We start from the raw sequence: 12846 nt of genomic DNA, 5'->3' as shown, positions 1-12846 counted from the left end.
TATAAGAAAATACACTGCGCCCTCTGGTGGTCACTATCAGAAAATACACTGCACCCTCTGGTGGTCACTATCAGAAAATACACTGCGTCCTCTGGTGGTTACTTTAAGAAAATACACTGCACCCTCTGGTGGTCACTATAAGAAAATACACTGCGCCCTCTGGTGGTCACTATAAGAAAATACACTAAGTCCTCTGGTGGTCATTATAAGAAAATACACTGCGCCCTCTGGTGGTCACTATCACTATAAGAAAATACACTGCACCCTCTGGTGGTCACTATAAGAAAACACACTGCTCCCACTGGTGGTCACTATAAGAAAATACACTGCGCCCTCTGGTGGTCACTATCAGAAAATACACTGCACCCTCTGGTGGTCACTATCAGAAAATACACTGCGTCCTCTGGTGGTTACTTTAAGAAAATACACTAAGTCCTCTGGTGGTCACTATAAGAAAATACACTGCGCCCTCTGGTGGTCACTATAAGAAAATACACTAAGTCCTCTGGTGGTCATTATAAGAAAATACACTGCGCCCTCTGGTGGTCACTATCACTATAAGAAAATACACTGCGCCCTCTGGTGGTCACTATAAGAAAATACACTGCACCCTCTAGTGGTCACTATAAGAAAATACACTGCGCCCTCTGGTGGTCACTATAAGAAAATACACTGCGTCCTCTGGTGGTCACTATAAGAAAATACTCTGCGCCCTCTGGTGGTCACTATAAGAAAATACACTGCACCCTCTGGTGGTCACTATAAGAAAATACACTGCACCCTCTGGTGGTCACTATAAGAAAATACACTGCGTCCTCTGGTGGTCACTATAAGAAAATACACTGCACCCTCTGGTGGTCACTATCAGAAAATACACTGCGCCCTCTGGTGGTCACTATCAGAAAATACACTGCGCCCTCTTGTGGTCACTATAAGAAAATACACTGCACCCTCTGGTGGTCACTATAAGAAAACACACTGCTCCCACTGGTGGTCACTATAAGAAAATACACTGCGCCCTCTGGTGGTCACTATCAGAAAATACACTGCACCCTCTGGTGGTCACTATCAGAAAATACACTGCGTCCTCTGGTGGTTACTTTAAGAAAATACACTGCACCCTCTGGTGGTCACTATAAGAAAATACACTGCACCCTCTGGTGGTCACTATAAGAAAATACACTGCGCCCTCTGGTGGTCACTGTAAGAAAATACCCTGCGCCCTCTTGTGGTCACTATAAGAAAATACACTGCGCCCTCTGGTGGTCACTATAAGAAAATACACTTCGCCCTCTGGTGGTCACTATAAAAAATATACTTCGCCCTCTGGTGGTCACTATAAGGAAATACACTTCGCCCTCTGGTGGTCACTATAAAAAATATACTTCGCCCTCTGGTGGTCACTATAAGGAAATACATTTCGCCCTTTGGTGGTCACTATAAGAAAATACACTGCACCCTCTGGTGGTCACTATAGGAAAATACACTGCGCCCTCTGGTGGTCACTATCAGAAAATACCCTGAACCCTCTGGTGGTCACTATAAGAAAATGCACTGCGCCCTCTGGTGGTCACTATAAGAAAATACACTGTGCCCTCTGGTGGTCACTATAAGAAAATACACTGCGCCCTCTGGTGGTCATTATAAGAAAAAACACTGCGCCCTCTGGTGGTCATTATAAGAAAATACACTGCGCCCTCTGGTGTCACTATCAGAAAATACACTTTGCCCTCTGGTGGTCACTATAAGAAAATACACTGCGCCCTCTGGTGGTCACTATAAGAAAATACACTGCGCCCTCTGGTGGTTACTATAAGAAAATACACTGCGCCCTCTGGTGGTCACTATAAGAAAATACACTTTGCCCTCTGGTGGTTACTATAAGAAAATACACTGCACCCTCTGGTGGTTACTATAAGAAAATACACTGCACCCTCTGGTGGTCACTATAAGAAAATACACTGCGCCCTCTGGTGGTCACTATAAGAAAATACACTGCGCCCTCTGGTGGTCACTATAAGAAAATACACTGCACCCTCTGGTGGTCACTATAAGAAAATACACTGCGCCCTCTGGTGGTCACTATAAGAAAATACTCTGCGCCCTCTGGTGGTCACTATAAGGAAATACACTTCGCCCTTTGGTGGTCACTATCACTATAAGAAAATACACTGCGCCCTCTGGTGGTCACTATCACTATGAGAAAATACACTGCGTCCTCTGGTGGTCACTATAAGAAAATACACTGCGCCCTCTGGTGGTCACTATAAGAAAATACACTGCACCCTCTAGTGGTCACTATAAGAAAATACACTGCGCCCTCTGGTGGTCACTATAAGAAAATACTCTGCGCCCTCTGGTGGTCACTATAAGAAAATACACTGCACCCTCTGGTGGTCACTATAAGAAAATACACTGCGTCCTCTGGTGGTCACTATAAGAAAATACACTGCGCCCTCTGGTGGTCACTATAAGAAAATACACTGCGCCCTCTGGTGGTCATTATAAGAAAATACACTGCGCCCTCTGGTGGTCACTATAAGAAAATACACTGCACCCTCTGGTGGTCACTATAAGAAAATACACTGCGCCCTCTGGTGGTCACTATAAGAAAATACACTGCACCCTCTGGTGGTCACTATCAGAAAATACACTGCACCCTCTGGTGGTCACTATCAGAAAATACACTGCACCCTCTGGTGGTTACTTTAAGAAAATACACTGCACCCTCTGGTGGTCACTATAAGAAAATAAACTGCGCCCTCTGGTGGTCACTATAAGAAAATACACTGCGCCCTCTGGTGGTCACTATAAGAAAATACACTGCGCCCCCTGGTGGTCACTATAAGAAAATACACTGCGCCCTCTTGTGGTCACTATAAGAAAATACACTGCGCCCTCTGCTGGTCACTATAAGAAAATACACTAAATCCTCTGGGGGTCATTATAAGAAAATACCCTGCGCCCTCTGGTGGTCACTATAAGAAAATACACTGCACCCTCTGGTGGTCACTATAAGAAAATACACTGCGTCCTCTGGTGGTCACTATCACTATAAGAAAATACACTGCGCCCTCTGGTGGTCACTATAAGTAAATACACTGCACCCTCTGGTGGTCACTATAAGAAAATACACTGCGCCCTCTGGTGGTCACTATCAGAAAATACACTGCGCCCTCTGGTGGTCACTATGCGCCATTACATTTGAATAATTTCATAGTGCGGGATCCATGCGCCATCCAGTGTCCGGAGCCGGGAGTTCAGGTGATGACTCTGGCGGTGAGCGCTGGTACTGCACTGTGTCTGTGTTCGCGCTGTCAATAAAGCTGGGCGGGCGCGGTGTCCCGGGTGTCCTTGTGTCATGGTGGAATACACGGAGAGTCCTCTGGTCAGCCGGCCCCCGGAGCTGGACCCGGCCCGGTACTATGAGCTGAGCCCGGAGCAGCGGAGGCTGCAGGAGCGGAGGGAGGCGCTGAAGGCCCAAGTCAAGAGGGAATACCTGCTGAAACTGAACGACCCGCACCGGATCGGCATGGTGGTGAGAGGGGCCCCCGGGGGCCACAGGGGAGAGGACGGGGGCCAGAGGGGGGAGGACGGGGGCCAGAGGGGGAGAGGACGGGGGCCAGAGGGGGAGAGGACGGGGGCCGGAGGGGGAGAGGACGGGGGCCAGAGGGGGGAGAGGGGGGAGAGGACGGGGGCCAGAGGGGGGGAGGACGGGGGCCAGAGGGGAGAGGATGGGGGCCGGAGGGGGGAGGACGGGGGCCAGAGGGGAGAGGATGGGGGCCGGAGGGGGGAGAGGACGGGGGCCAGAGGGGGGGAGAGGACGGGGGCCGGAGGGGAGAGGATGGGGGCCGGAGGGGGGAGAGGACGGGGGCCAGAGGGGGGAGAGGACGGGGGCCAGAGGGGGGAGAGGACGGGGGCCAGAGGGGGGAGAGGACGGGGGCCAGAGGGGGGAGAGGACGGGGGCCAGAGGGGGGAGAGGACGGGGGCCAGAGGGGGGGAGGACGGGGGCCAGAGGGGGGAGGACGGGGGCCAGAGGGGGGGGAGAGGTCGGGGGCCATAAAGGAGGAGGGGAGGGGGGCCAGAGGCTGTGGATAGGGGGCCCCTGGGGGGCAGATGTTAGATGTGGTGGGGGAGGGGCCCCTGGGTGTCGTGCTCTCCCCTCCCCCATCTGCTGTATTCACCCGTCTCCCCCCTCTGTATATAGGAGGACCCCGCTGTCACCCGCTGGATGTTCGCCCGCAGCCACAACATTTACCCCAATTTCCGGCCGATGCCCAAGAATTCTCTGCTCGGGATCTTGTGGACGGTCGGGCCCTTCCTGCTCTTCTATAAGATGATCATGTCTGACCGGGTAAGAAGCCCCGCCCCCGCAGTGTGCCGCTGTGTCACCCCGCCCCCGCAGTGTGCCGCTGTGTCACCCCGCCCCCGCAGTGTGCCGCTGTGTCACCCCGCCCCCGCAGTGTGCCGCTGTGTCACCCCGCCCCCGCAGTGTGCCGCTGTGTCACCCCGCCCCCGCAGTGTGCCGCTGTGTCACCCCGCCCCCGCAGTGTGCCGCTGTGTCACCCCGCCCCCGCAGTGTGCCGCTGTGTCACCCCGCCCCCGCAGTGTGCCGCTGTGTCACCCCGCCCCCGCAGTGTGCCGCTGTGTCACCCCGCCCCCGCAGTGTGCCGCTGTGTCACCCCGCCCCCGCAGTGTGCCGCTGTGTCACCCCGCCCCCGCAGTGTGCCGCTGTGTCACCCCGCCCCCGCAGTGTGCCGCTGTGTCACCCCGCCCCCGCAGTGTGCCGCTGTGTCACCCCGCCCCCGCAGTGTGCCGCTGTGTCACCCCGCCCCCGCAGTGTGCCGCTGTGTCACCCCGCCCCCGCAGTGTGCCGCTGTGTCACCCCGCCCCCGCAGTGTGCCGCTGTGTCACCCCGCCCCCGCAGTGTGCCGCTGTGTCACCCCGCCCCCTGTAGAGGACATTAGATTGTCAGCTCTGTTGCTCACTCTGTTTTTTTTCACTGTTTACAGGAACGAAAGGAAAAACTCATCAAAGAGGGAAAATATGAGCGGCCGTTCCACCTGAACAACTGAGGGCCACGTCTGAGCCACGTCCAAGGGCCACGCTGCACCTGTCTGTAATATATTGTAATAAAGTATTGTTCACTCTCACTGCCATATTGTCATCCTTCATAGTGCACCCTGCGGGGGCAGGGGGGGTACTATATATACCCTGCGGGGGGCGGATGTGCTGTATAATACCCTCCGGGGGGCGGATGTGCTGTATAATACCCTCCGGGGGGCGGATGTGCTGTATAATACCCTCCGGGGGGCGGATGTGCTGTAGAATACCCTGCGGGGGGCGGATGTGCTGTATAATACCCTGCGGGGGGCGGATGTGCTGTAGAATACCCTGCGGGGGGCGGATGTGCTGTAGAATACCCTGCGGGGGGGCGGATGTGCTGTAGAATACCCTGCGGGGGGGGGCGGATGTGCTGTAGAATACCCTGCGGGGGGGGGCGGATGTGCTGTAGAATACCCTGCGGGGGGGGGCGGATGTGCTGTAGAATACCCTGCGGGGGGGGGGGCGGATGTGCTGTAGAATACCCTGCGGGGGGGCGGATGTGCTGTAGAATACCCTGCGGGGGGGGGGCGGATGTGCTGTAGAATACCCTGCGGGGGGGGGCGGATGTGCTGTAGAATACCCTGCGGGGGGGGGGGGCGGATGTGCTGTAGAATACCCTGCGGGGGGGGGGGGCGGATGTGCTGTAGAATACCCTGCGGGGGGGGGGCGAATGTGCTGTAGAATACCCTGCGGGGGGGGGCGGATGTGCTGTAGAATACCCTGCGGGGGGCGGATGTGCTGTATAATACCCTGCGGGGGGCGGATGTGCTGTAGAATACCCTGCGGGGGGCGGATGTGCTGTATAATACCCTGCGGGGGGCGGATGTGCTGTAGAATACCCTGCGGGGGGGGGCGGATGTGCTGTAGAATACCCTGCGGGGGGGGGCGGATGTGCTGTAGAATACCCTGCGGGGGGGGGGCGGATGTGCTGTAGAATACCCTGCGGGGGGGGGCGGATGTGCTGTAGAATACCCTGCGGGGGGGGGGCGGATGTGCTGTAGAATACCCTGCGGGGGGGGGGCGGATGTGCTGTAGAATACCCTGCGGGGGGGGGCGGATGTGCTGTAGAATACCCTGCGGGGGGGGGCGGATGTGCTGTAGAATACCCTGCGGGGGGGCGGATGTGCTGTAGATTACCCTGCGGGGGGCGGATGTGCTGTAGAATACCCTGCGGGGGGCGGATGTGCTGTAGAATACCCTGCGGGGGGCGGATGTGCTGTAGAATACCCTGCGGGGGGGCGGATGTGCTGTAGAATACCCTGCGGGGGGCGGATGTGCTGTAGAATACCCTGCGGGGGGGCGGATGTGCTGTAGAATACCCTGCGGGGGGCGGATGTGCTGTAGAATACCCTGCGGGGGGCGGATGTGCTGTAGAATACCCTGCGGGGGGGCGGATGTGCTGTAGAATACCCTGCGGGGGGGGGGCGGATGTGCTGTAGAATACCCTGCGGGGGGGGGCGGATGTGCTGTAGAATACCCTGCGGGGGGGGGCGGATGTGCTGTAGAATACCCTGCGGGGGGGGGCGGATGTGCTGTAGAATACCCTGCGGGGGGGGGCGGATGTGCTGTAGAATACCCTGCGGGGGGGGCGGATGTGCTGTAGAATACCCTGCGGGGGGGCGGATGTGCTGTAGAATACCCTGCGGGGGGGCGGATGTGCTGTAGAATACCCTGCGGGGGGGGGGCGGATGTGCTGTAGAATACCCTGCGGGGGGCGGATGTGCTGTATAATACCCTGCGGGGGGCGGATGTGCTGTAGAATACCCTGCGGGGGGCGGATGTGCTGTATAATACCCTGCGGGGGGCGGATGTGCTGTAGAATACCCTGCGGGGGGGGGCGGATGTGCTGTAGAATACCCTGCGGGGGGGGGGCGGATGTGCTGTAGAATACCCTGCGGGGGGGGGGCGGATGTGCTGTAGAATACCCTGCGGGGGGGGGCGGATGTGCTGTAGAATACCCTGCGGGGGGGGGCGGATGTGCTGTAGAATACCCTGCGGGGGGGGGGCGGATGTGCTGTAGAATACCCTGCGGGGGGGGCGGATGTGCTGTAGAATACCCTGCGGGGGGGGGCGGATGTGCTGTAGAATACCCTGCGGGGGGGCGGATGTGCTGTAGATTACCCTGCGGGGGGCGGATGTGCTGTAGAATACCCTGCGGGGGGCGGATGTGCTGTAGAATACCCTGCGGGGGGCGGATGTGCTGTAGAATACCCTGCGGGGGGGCGGATGTGCTGTAGAATACCCTGCGGGGGGCGGATGTGCTGTAGAATACCCTGCGGGGGGGCGGATGTGCTGTAGAATACCCTGCGGGGGGCGGATGTGCTGTAGAATACCCTGCGGGGGGCGGATGTGCTGTAGAATACCCTGCGGGGGGGCGGATGTGCTGTAGAATACCCTGCGGGGGGGGGGCGGATGTGCTGTAGAATACCCTGCGGGGGGGGGCGGATGTGCTGTAGAATACCCTGCGGGGGGGGGGCGGATGTGCTGTAGAATACCCTGCGGGGGGGGGCGGATGTGCTGTAGAATACCCTGCGGGGGGGGGGCGGATGTGCTGTAGAATACCCTGCGGGGGGGGGCGGATGTGCTGTAGAATACCCTGCGGGGGGGCGGATGTGCTGTAGAATACCCTGCGGGGGGGCGGATGTGCTGTAGAATACCCTGCGGGGGGGGGGCGGATGTGCTGTAGAATACCCTGCGGGGGGGCGGATGTGCTGTAGAATACCCTGCGGGGGGGCGGATGTGCTGTAGAATACCCTGCGGGGGGGGGCGGATGTGCTGTAGAATACCCTGCGGGGGGGGGGCGGATGTGCTGTAGAATACCCTGGGGGGGGGGCGGATGTGCTGTAGAATACCCTGCGGGGGGGGGGCGGATGTGCTGTAGAATACCCTGCGGGGGGCGGATGTGGTGTAGAATACCCTGCGGGGGCAGATGTACTCTCTAATACCCTGTGGGGGTAGTAGTGATCTGGACCCAGCAGAGGAGGCCTCGGAGTTTGTTGTCGCTGTAGATCTCACATGTTCCTCCAGTGTAACGACAATATTGTGTATAAAGTAAAGATTTGTTTACCTTACTCTTTATATCAGTGTTATCGGCGGTGGATTTCAGGCTTGCAGCAATCAATCGCCGTTCGGATGCGCAGGAGGCAGGTAAGTCACCCTCCTGCAGCGTCCTAGCTGATCAGGACATCACGATTTTATTGCGATGTCCCGATCAGCCCGACTGAGCTGCAGAGATGCTTTTACTTTCACTTTTAGACGCGGTGATCAACTTTGCACACACTGCATAGTGTTATAGCCTGTACAGTGTTATAGGTGGGGGACAAAAGACAAACCACAGACATAATGGGGGACCAAGGAGAGAAAAGAAAGAAGTAAAGAGAGAGAGTTACGACTAGGGGGGTAGGTCATGGAGGCCGTCTGTCAGAGAACAGTGTTGTTCAGAGAGGCCGTTAGAAACTCAAGGGAGCGTAACCCGTGTATCCTTAGCTATTAGATCGTCCTCCGATGGGGGGAGGGACCGCTTCCAGAATTTAGCAATGAGGGTCTTGGCCGCCAGAACAATGTGTAATAAGGACCCTTGTAGACAAGTGTAAGAGGAAAATCAAGGGATCAGAGGGAACTGCTACTCCCATAACCGCGTGGACCAACCTTCCCACCTGGGCCCAGTAGGGAACTATCAGAGGACAGGACCAAAAGATGTGAAAGCCCACCCCACACCGCCAGCACTGCGGGGGCGGGGGGATGTTGTGATTCAGTCTGTTAAACAACACTGGAGTATGATACCAACCTATAAGCGTCTCCTTGTAGGCCGTGCAAATGGGGGCCTTGGAGGCTCATTCCCAGATCAGTCTCCACTGAGGGAGATCGATTGGGGTATCAAGGGCCTCTTCTCAATGGGTCATGTATTTATGTGAGGGGGGGGGGAGGGCCATCTGGGGGAGACAACAGGAAAGAATAAATACTAGAGAGAAGTCCCTTTGTCTGAGGACCACCCCTACACAACCTCTCGAAACCCATGAGTAGGGAGACGCTCAGCGAGGCTTGCCTAGAGGAGAGGTAATGACGGAGCTGCATGTAGCGTCTTCCTCAGAGGCGGGGAGATCCCAGCGAGAGGCCAAGCTAGCGAAAGAGGAAAATGATAGAGTACGGGGGTCCCCAACATCTGCCCAACAAAAAAGTCCCAGAGAGTCCCATTCTCGTACCATAGCAGAGGACAGGCCGGGAGGAAAGTCAGGATGATATAAGAAAGACTTAAGGGGGGGGGGAGGGGGGAGGAGACTGAAGCAATAAGACCAGACATAGCGAGAGAAGGACATTGGGCCCAGGAGAGGACAGGTAATGGAGGGAAGAGGGCACGACCACAGGAGAGAGTTAGGATGAATAGGGGCCAACCACAGTTTTCCCAACTCCATCCATTTACTGTAGGCGTGGTACATAGACCAGGCCACCAGGTGACGAAGATGAGGCGCCCAATAGTACTATGTGACATCCGGAACACCCAGCCCCCCAGAGGAGCGACCAGCCAGCATCATGGGCAACGGGAGACAATGGCGTTTGGCATTCCAAATGAACCGAAAAATAGCCGACTGAAAAGTGCGTAGCGCTGCAAGGTGAACCCGAACCGGTAGGGTCTCAAAAAAGTAGAGCAGTTTTGGGAGGATAGTCATTTTTACTGCGGCAATGCGACCAATAAAAAGAGAGAAATTGCGTTCTCCAACTGTCCATCAGCGCACGCAGCTCTCGAAAAAGATTAGGATAGTTAACAGAGCACAAGGAGGCAAAGCAAGGGGAGAGCGATACCCCTAGGTAGGAGATGGCCGATTGAGACCAGCGAAAAGAGTAGTTAGCTTGCAGAAAGGAGATCAGCGAGGGAGGAAGATTGACGGGCATAGCCTCAGATTTAGAGAGGTCGACCTTGTAGCCAGAGACTAGACCGAGTTGTGGAGAAGCTTATACAGAGAAGGCAAAGATAGAAGAATGAGCAAAATATCATCAGCGAAAAGCCCCACCATGGAGTGAAACCCCTGAGATGTTCGGATCCCCCCGGATCAAGGGGGACAATGGACAACCCTGTCTGGTGCCGTAAAAGTAGGAGAGGAAGCAGAAGGGAGGAGTAAAGACCCTGCAAAGACGTAAGAAACATAAATGGCCGACCCAGCCTATCACAGGCCTTCTCAGCGTCCAGGCTTAAAACTAGAGCCTACTCCGACCTCCGACTGGCCGCACCAATCAGATCCACCTCTTCTCGTGTTGTCACCACCCTGGCGGCAGGGAATAAAGCCAACCTGGTCTTTGTGAACAAGAGAAGGCATAAAGTGACATAGACCGTTCGCCAGGACCTTAGAGAAAAGCTTCCGATCCGAGTTGAGGAGGGTAATAGGCCGATAACTGGAACAGTCATGGAGATCAGGCTTAGGGATGAAAGAATGAAGAAAGGATTGAGGGATACCCACGCCCCCAAGAAAGAGTTAAACAAAGAGACCAAACGAGGGAGGAGAGTAGAAGAATACGTTTTATAGTAGAGGTAAGTACAACCACCCGGTGAGTGACCCTCAGGGAGAGATTTAAGAACCTCCGAGAGGGGGTATTCAGTAAATCTCTATCTGCCCCAGAAAGAGCTGGGAGGCTACAATTAGAAAGAAAAGAGTGAAGCACCTCGGAACTCGCTCCCGGGTCCAAGGGAAGCTGAGAACGAAGGGACTTACAGCTCAGAATAATAAGAACGCTTTAGTAATGGAGTCAGGATGATACTGAAGGGTACCCGAGGGGTCGTTCAGCGCAGAGGGGGCCTGAGCAGCAGCACAACCCCCCAAGGTGACGAGCAAACATAGTATGGGCCGCCAAAAAAAGAGGATTGCAGCAGCGCACATTGGTCAAAAAACTCTCAGGGGGGAATGGCCGCCTCTTTAGCTGTGCACCCCTCCCCCTTTCTCACAGGTGGAGTTTTAATGGATCCAGCATGTCACCCAGTCAGAGGCTATATACCCAGCAGATTATATGTGTATATATATATATCTATATACCCAGCAGATTATATGTATATATATATCTATATACCCAGCAGATTATATGTGTGTATATATATATATCTATATACCCAGCAGATTATATGTGTATATATATCTATATACCCAGCAGATTATATGTGTATATATATCTATATACCCAGCAGATTATATGTGTGTATATATATATCTATATACCCAGCAGATTATATATATATATATATCTATATACCCAGCAGATTATATGTATATATATATCTATATACCCAGCAGATTATATGTGTGTATATATATATCTATATACCCAGCAGATTATATGTATATATATATATCTATATACCCAGCAGATTATATGTGTGTATATATATCTATATACCCAGCAGATTATGTGTGTATATATATCTATATATCTATATACCCAGCAGATTATATGTGTATATATATCTATATATCTATATACCCAGCAGATTATATGTGTATATATATATCTATATACCCAGCAGATTATATGTGTATATATATATCTATACGCCCAGCAGATTATATGTGTATATATATATCTATATACCCAGCAGATTATATGTATATATATATATCTATATACCCAGCAGATTATATGTGTATATATATATCTATATACCCAGCAGATTATATGTGTATATATATATCTATATGCCCAGCAGATTATATGTGTATATATCTATATACCCAGCAGATTATATGTATATATATATATCTATATACCCAGCAGATTATATGTGTGTATATATATCTATATACCCAGCAGATTATATGTGTATATATCTATATACCCAGCAGATTATATGTGTATATATCTATATGCCCAGCAGATTATATGTGTGTATATATATCTATATACCCAGCAGATTATATGTGTATATATCTATATACCCAGCAGATTATATGTGTATATATATCTATATGCCCAGCAGATTATATGTGTATATATATCTATATGCCCAGCAGATTATATGTGTATATATCTATATGCCCAGCAGATTATATGTGTATATATCTATATGCCCAGCAGATTATATGTGTATATATATCTATATGCCCAGCAGATTATATGTGTATATATATCTATACGCCCAGCAGATTATATGTGTATATATCTATATGCCCAGCAGATTATATGTATATATATCTATATACCCAGCAGATTATATGTGTATATATATATATCTATATACCCAGCAGATTATATGTGTATATATATATCTATACACCCAGCAGATTATATGTGTATATATATCTATATGCCCAGCAGATTATATGTATATATATCTATATACCCAGCAGATTATATGTGTATATATATATCTATATACCCAGCAGATTATATGTGTGTATATATATATATCTATATACCCAGCAGATTATATGTGTGTATATATATCTATATACCCAGCAGATTATATGTGTATATATCTATATACCCAGCAGATTATATGTGTATATATATCTATATACCCAGCAGATTATATGTGTATATATATATATCTATATACCCAGCAGATTATATGTGTATATATATATCTATACACCCAGCAGATTATATGTGTATATATATCTATATACCCAGCAGATTATATGTGTGTATATATATCTATACGCCCAGCAGATTATATGTGTATATATATCTATATACCCAGCAGATTATATGTGTATATATATCTATATACCCAGCAGATTATATGTGTATATATATCTA

General features: G+C 52.1%; 1 protein-coding gene across 1 annotated transcript; it reads left to right on the top strand.

Annotated features, from left to right (window-relative positions):
• The first annotated feature begins 3311 nt into the window (after positions 1-3311).
• NDUFB4 (NADH:ubiquinone oxidoreductase subunit B4) lies at positions 3312-5153 on the top strand. The gene is made up of 3 exons (XM_056554343.1): positions 3312-3538; positions 4208-4354; positions 5013-5153. Exons 1-3 carry the CDS (start codon positions 3362-3364, stop codon positions 5073-5075), a joined length of 387 nt encoding a protein of 128 aa, XP_056410318.1. The 5' UTR covers positions 3312-3361; the 3' UTR covers positions 5076-5153.
• The last annotated feature ends 7693 nt before the right edge of the window (positions 5154-12846 follow it).

Source organism: Hyla sarda, unplaced genomic scaffold (assembly GCF_029499605.1).
Source record: "Hyla sarda isolate aHylSar1 unplaced genomic scaffold, aHylSar1.hap1 scaffold_68, whole genome shotgun sequence".
Classification (NCBI taxonomy): domain Eukaryota; kingdom Metazoa; phylum Chordata; class Amphibia; order Anura; family Hylidae; genus Hyla; species Hyla sarda.
Note: the sequence above shows the minus strand (reverse complement) of the source record. Positions and strands in the feature narration are given on the sequence as shown.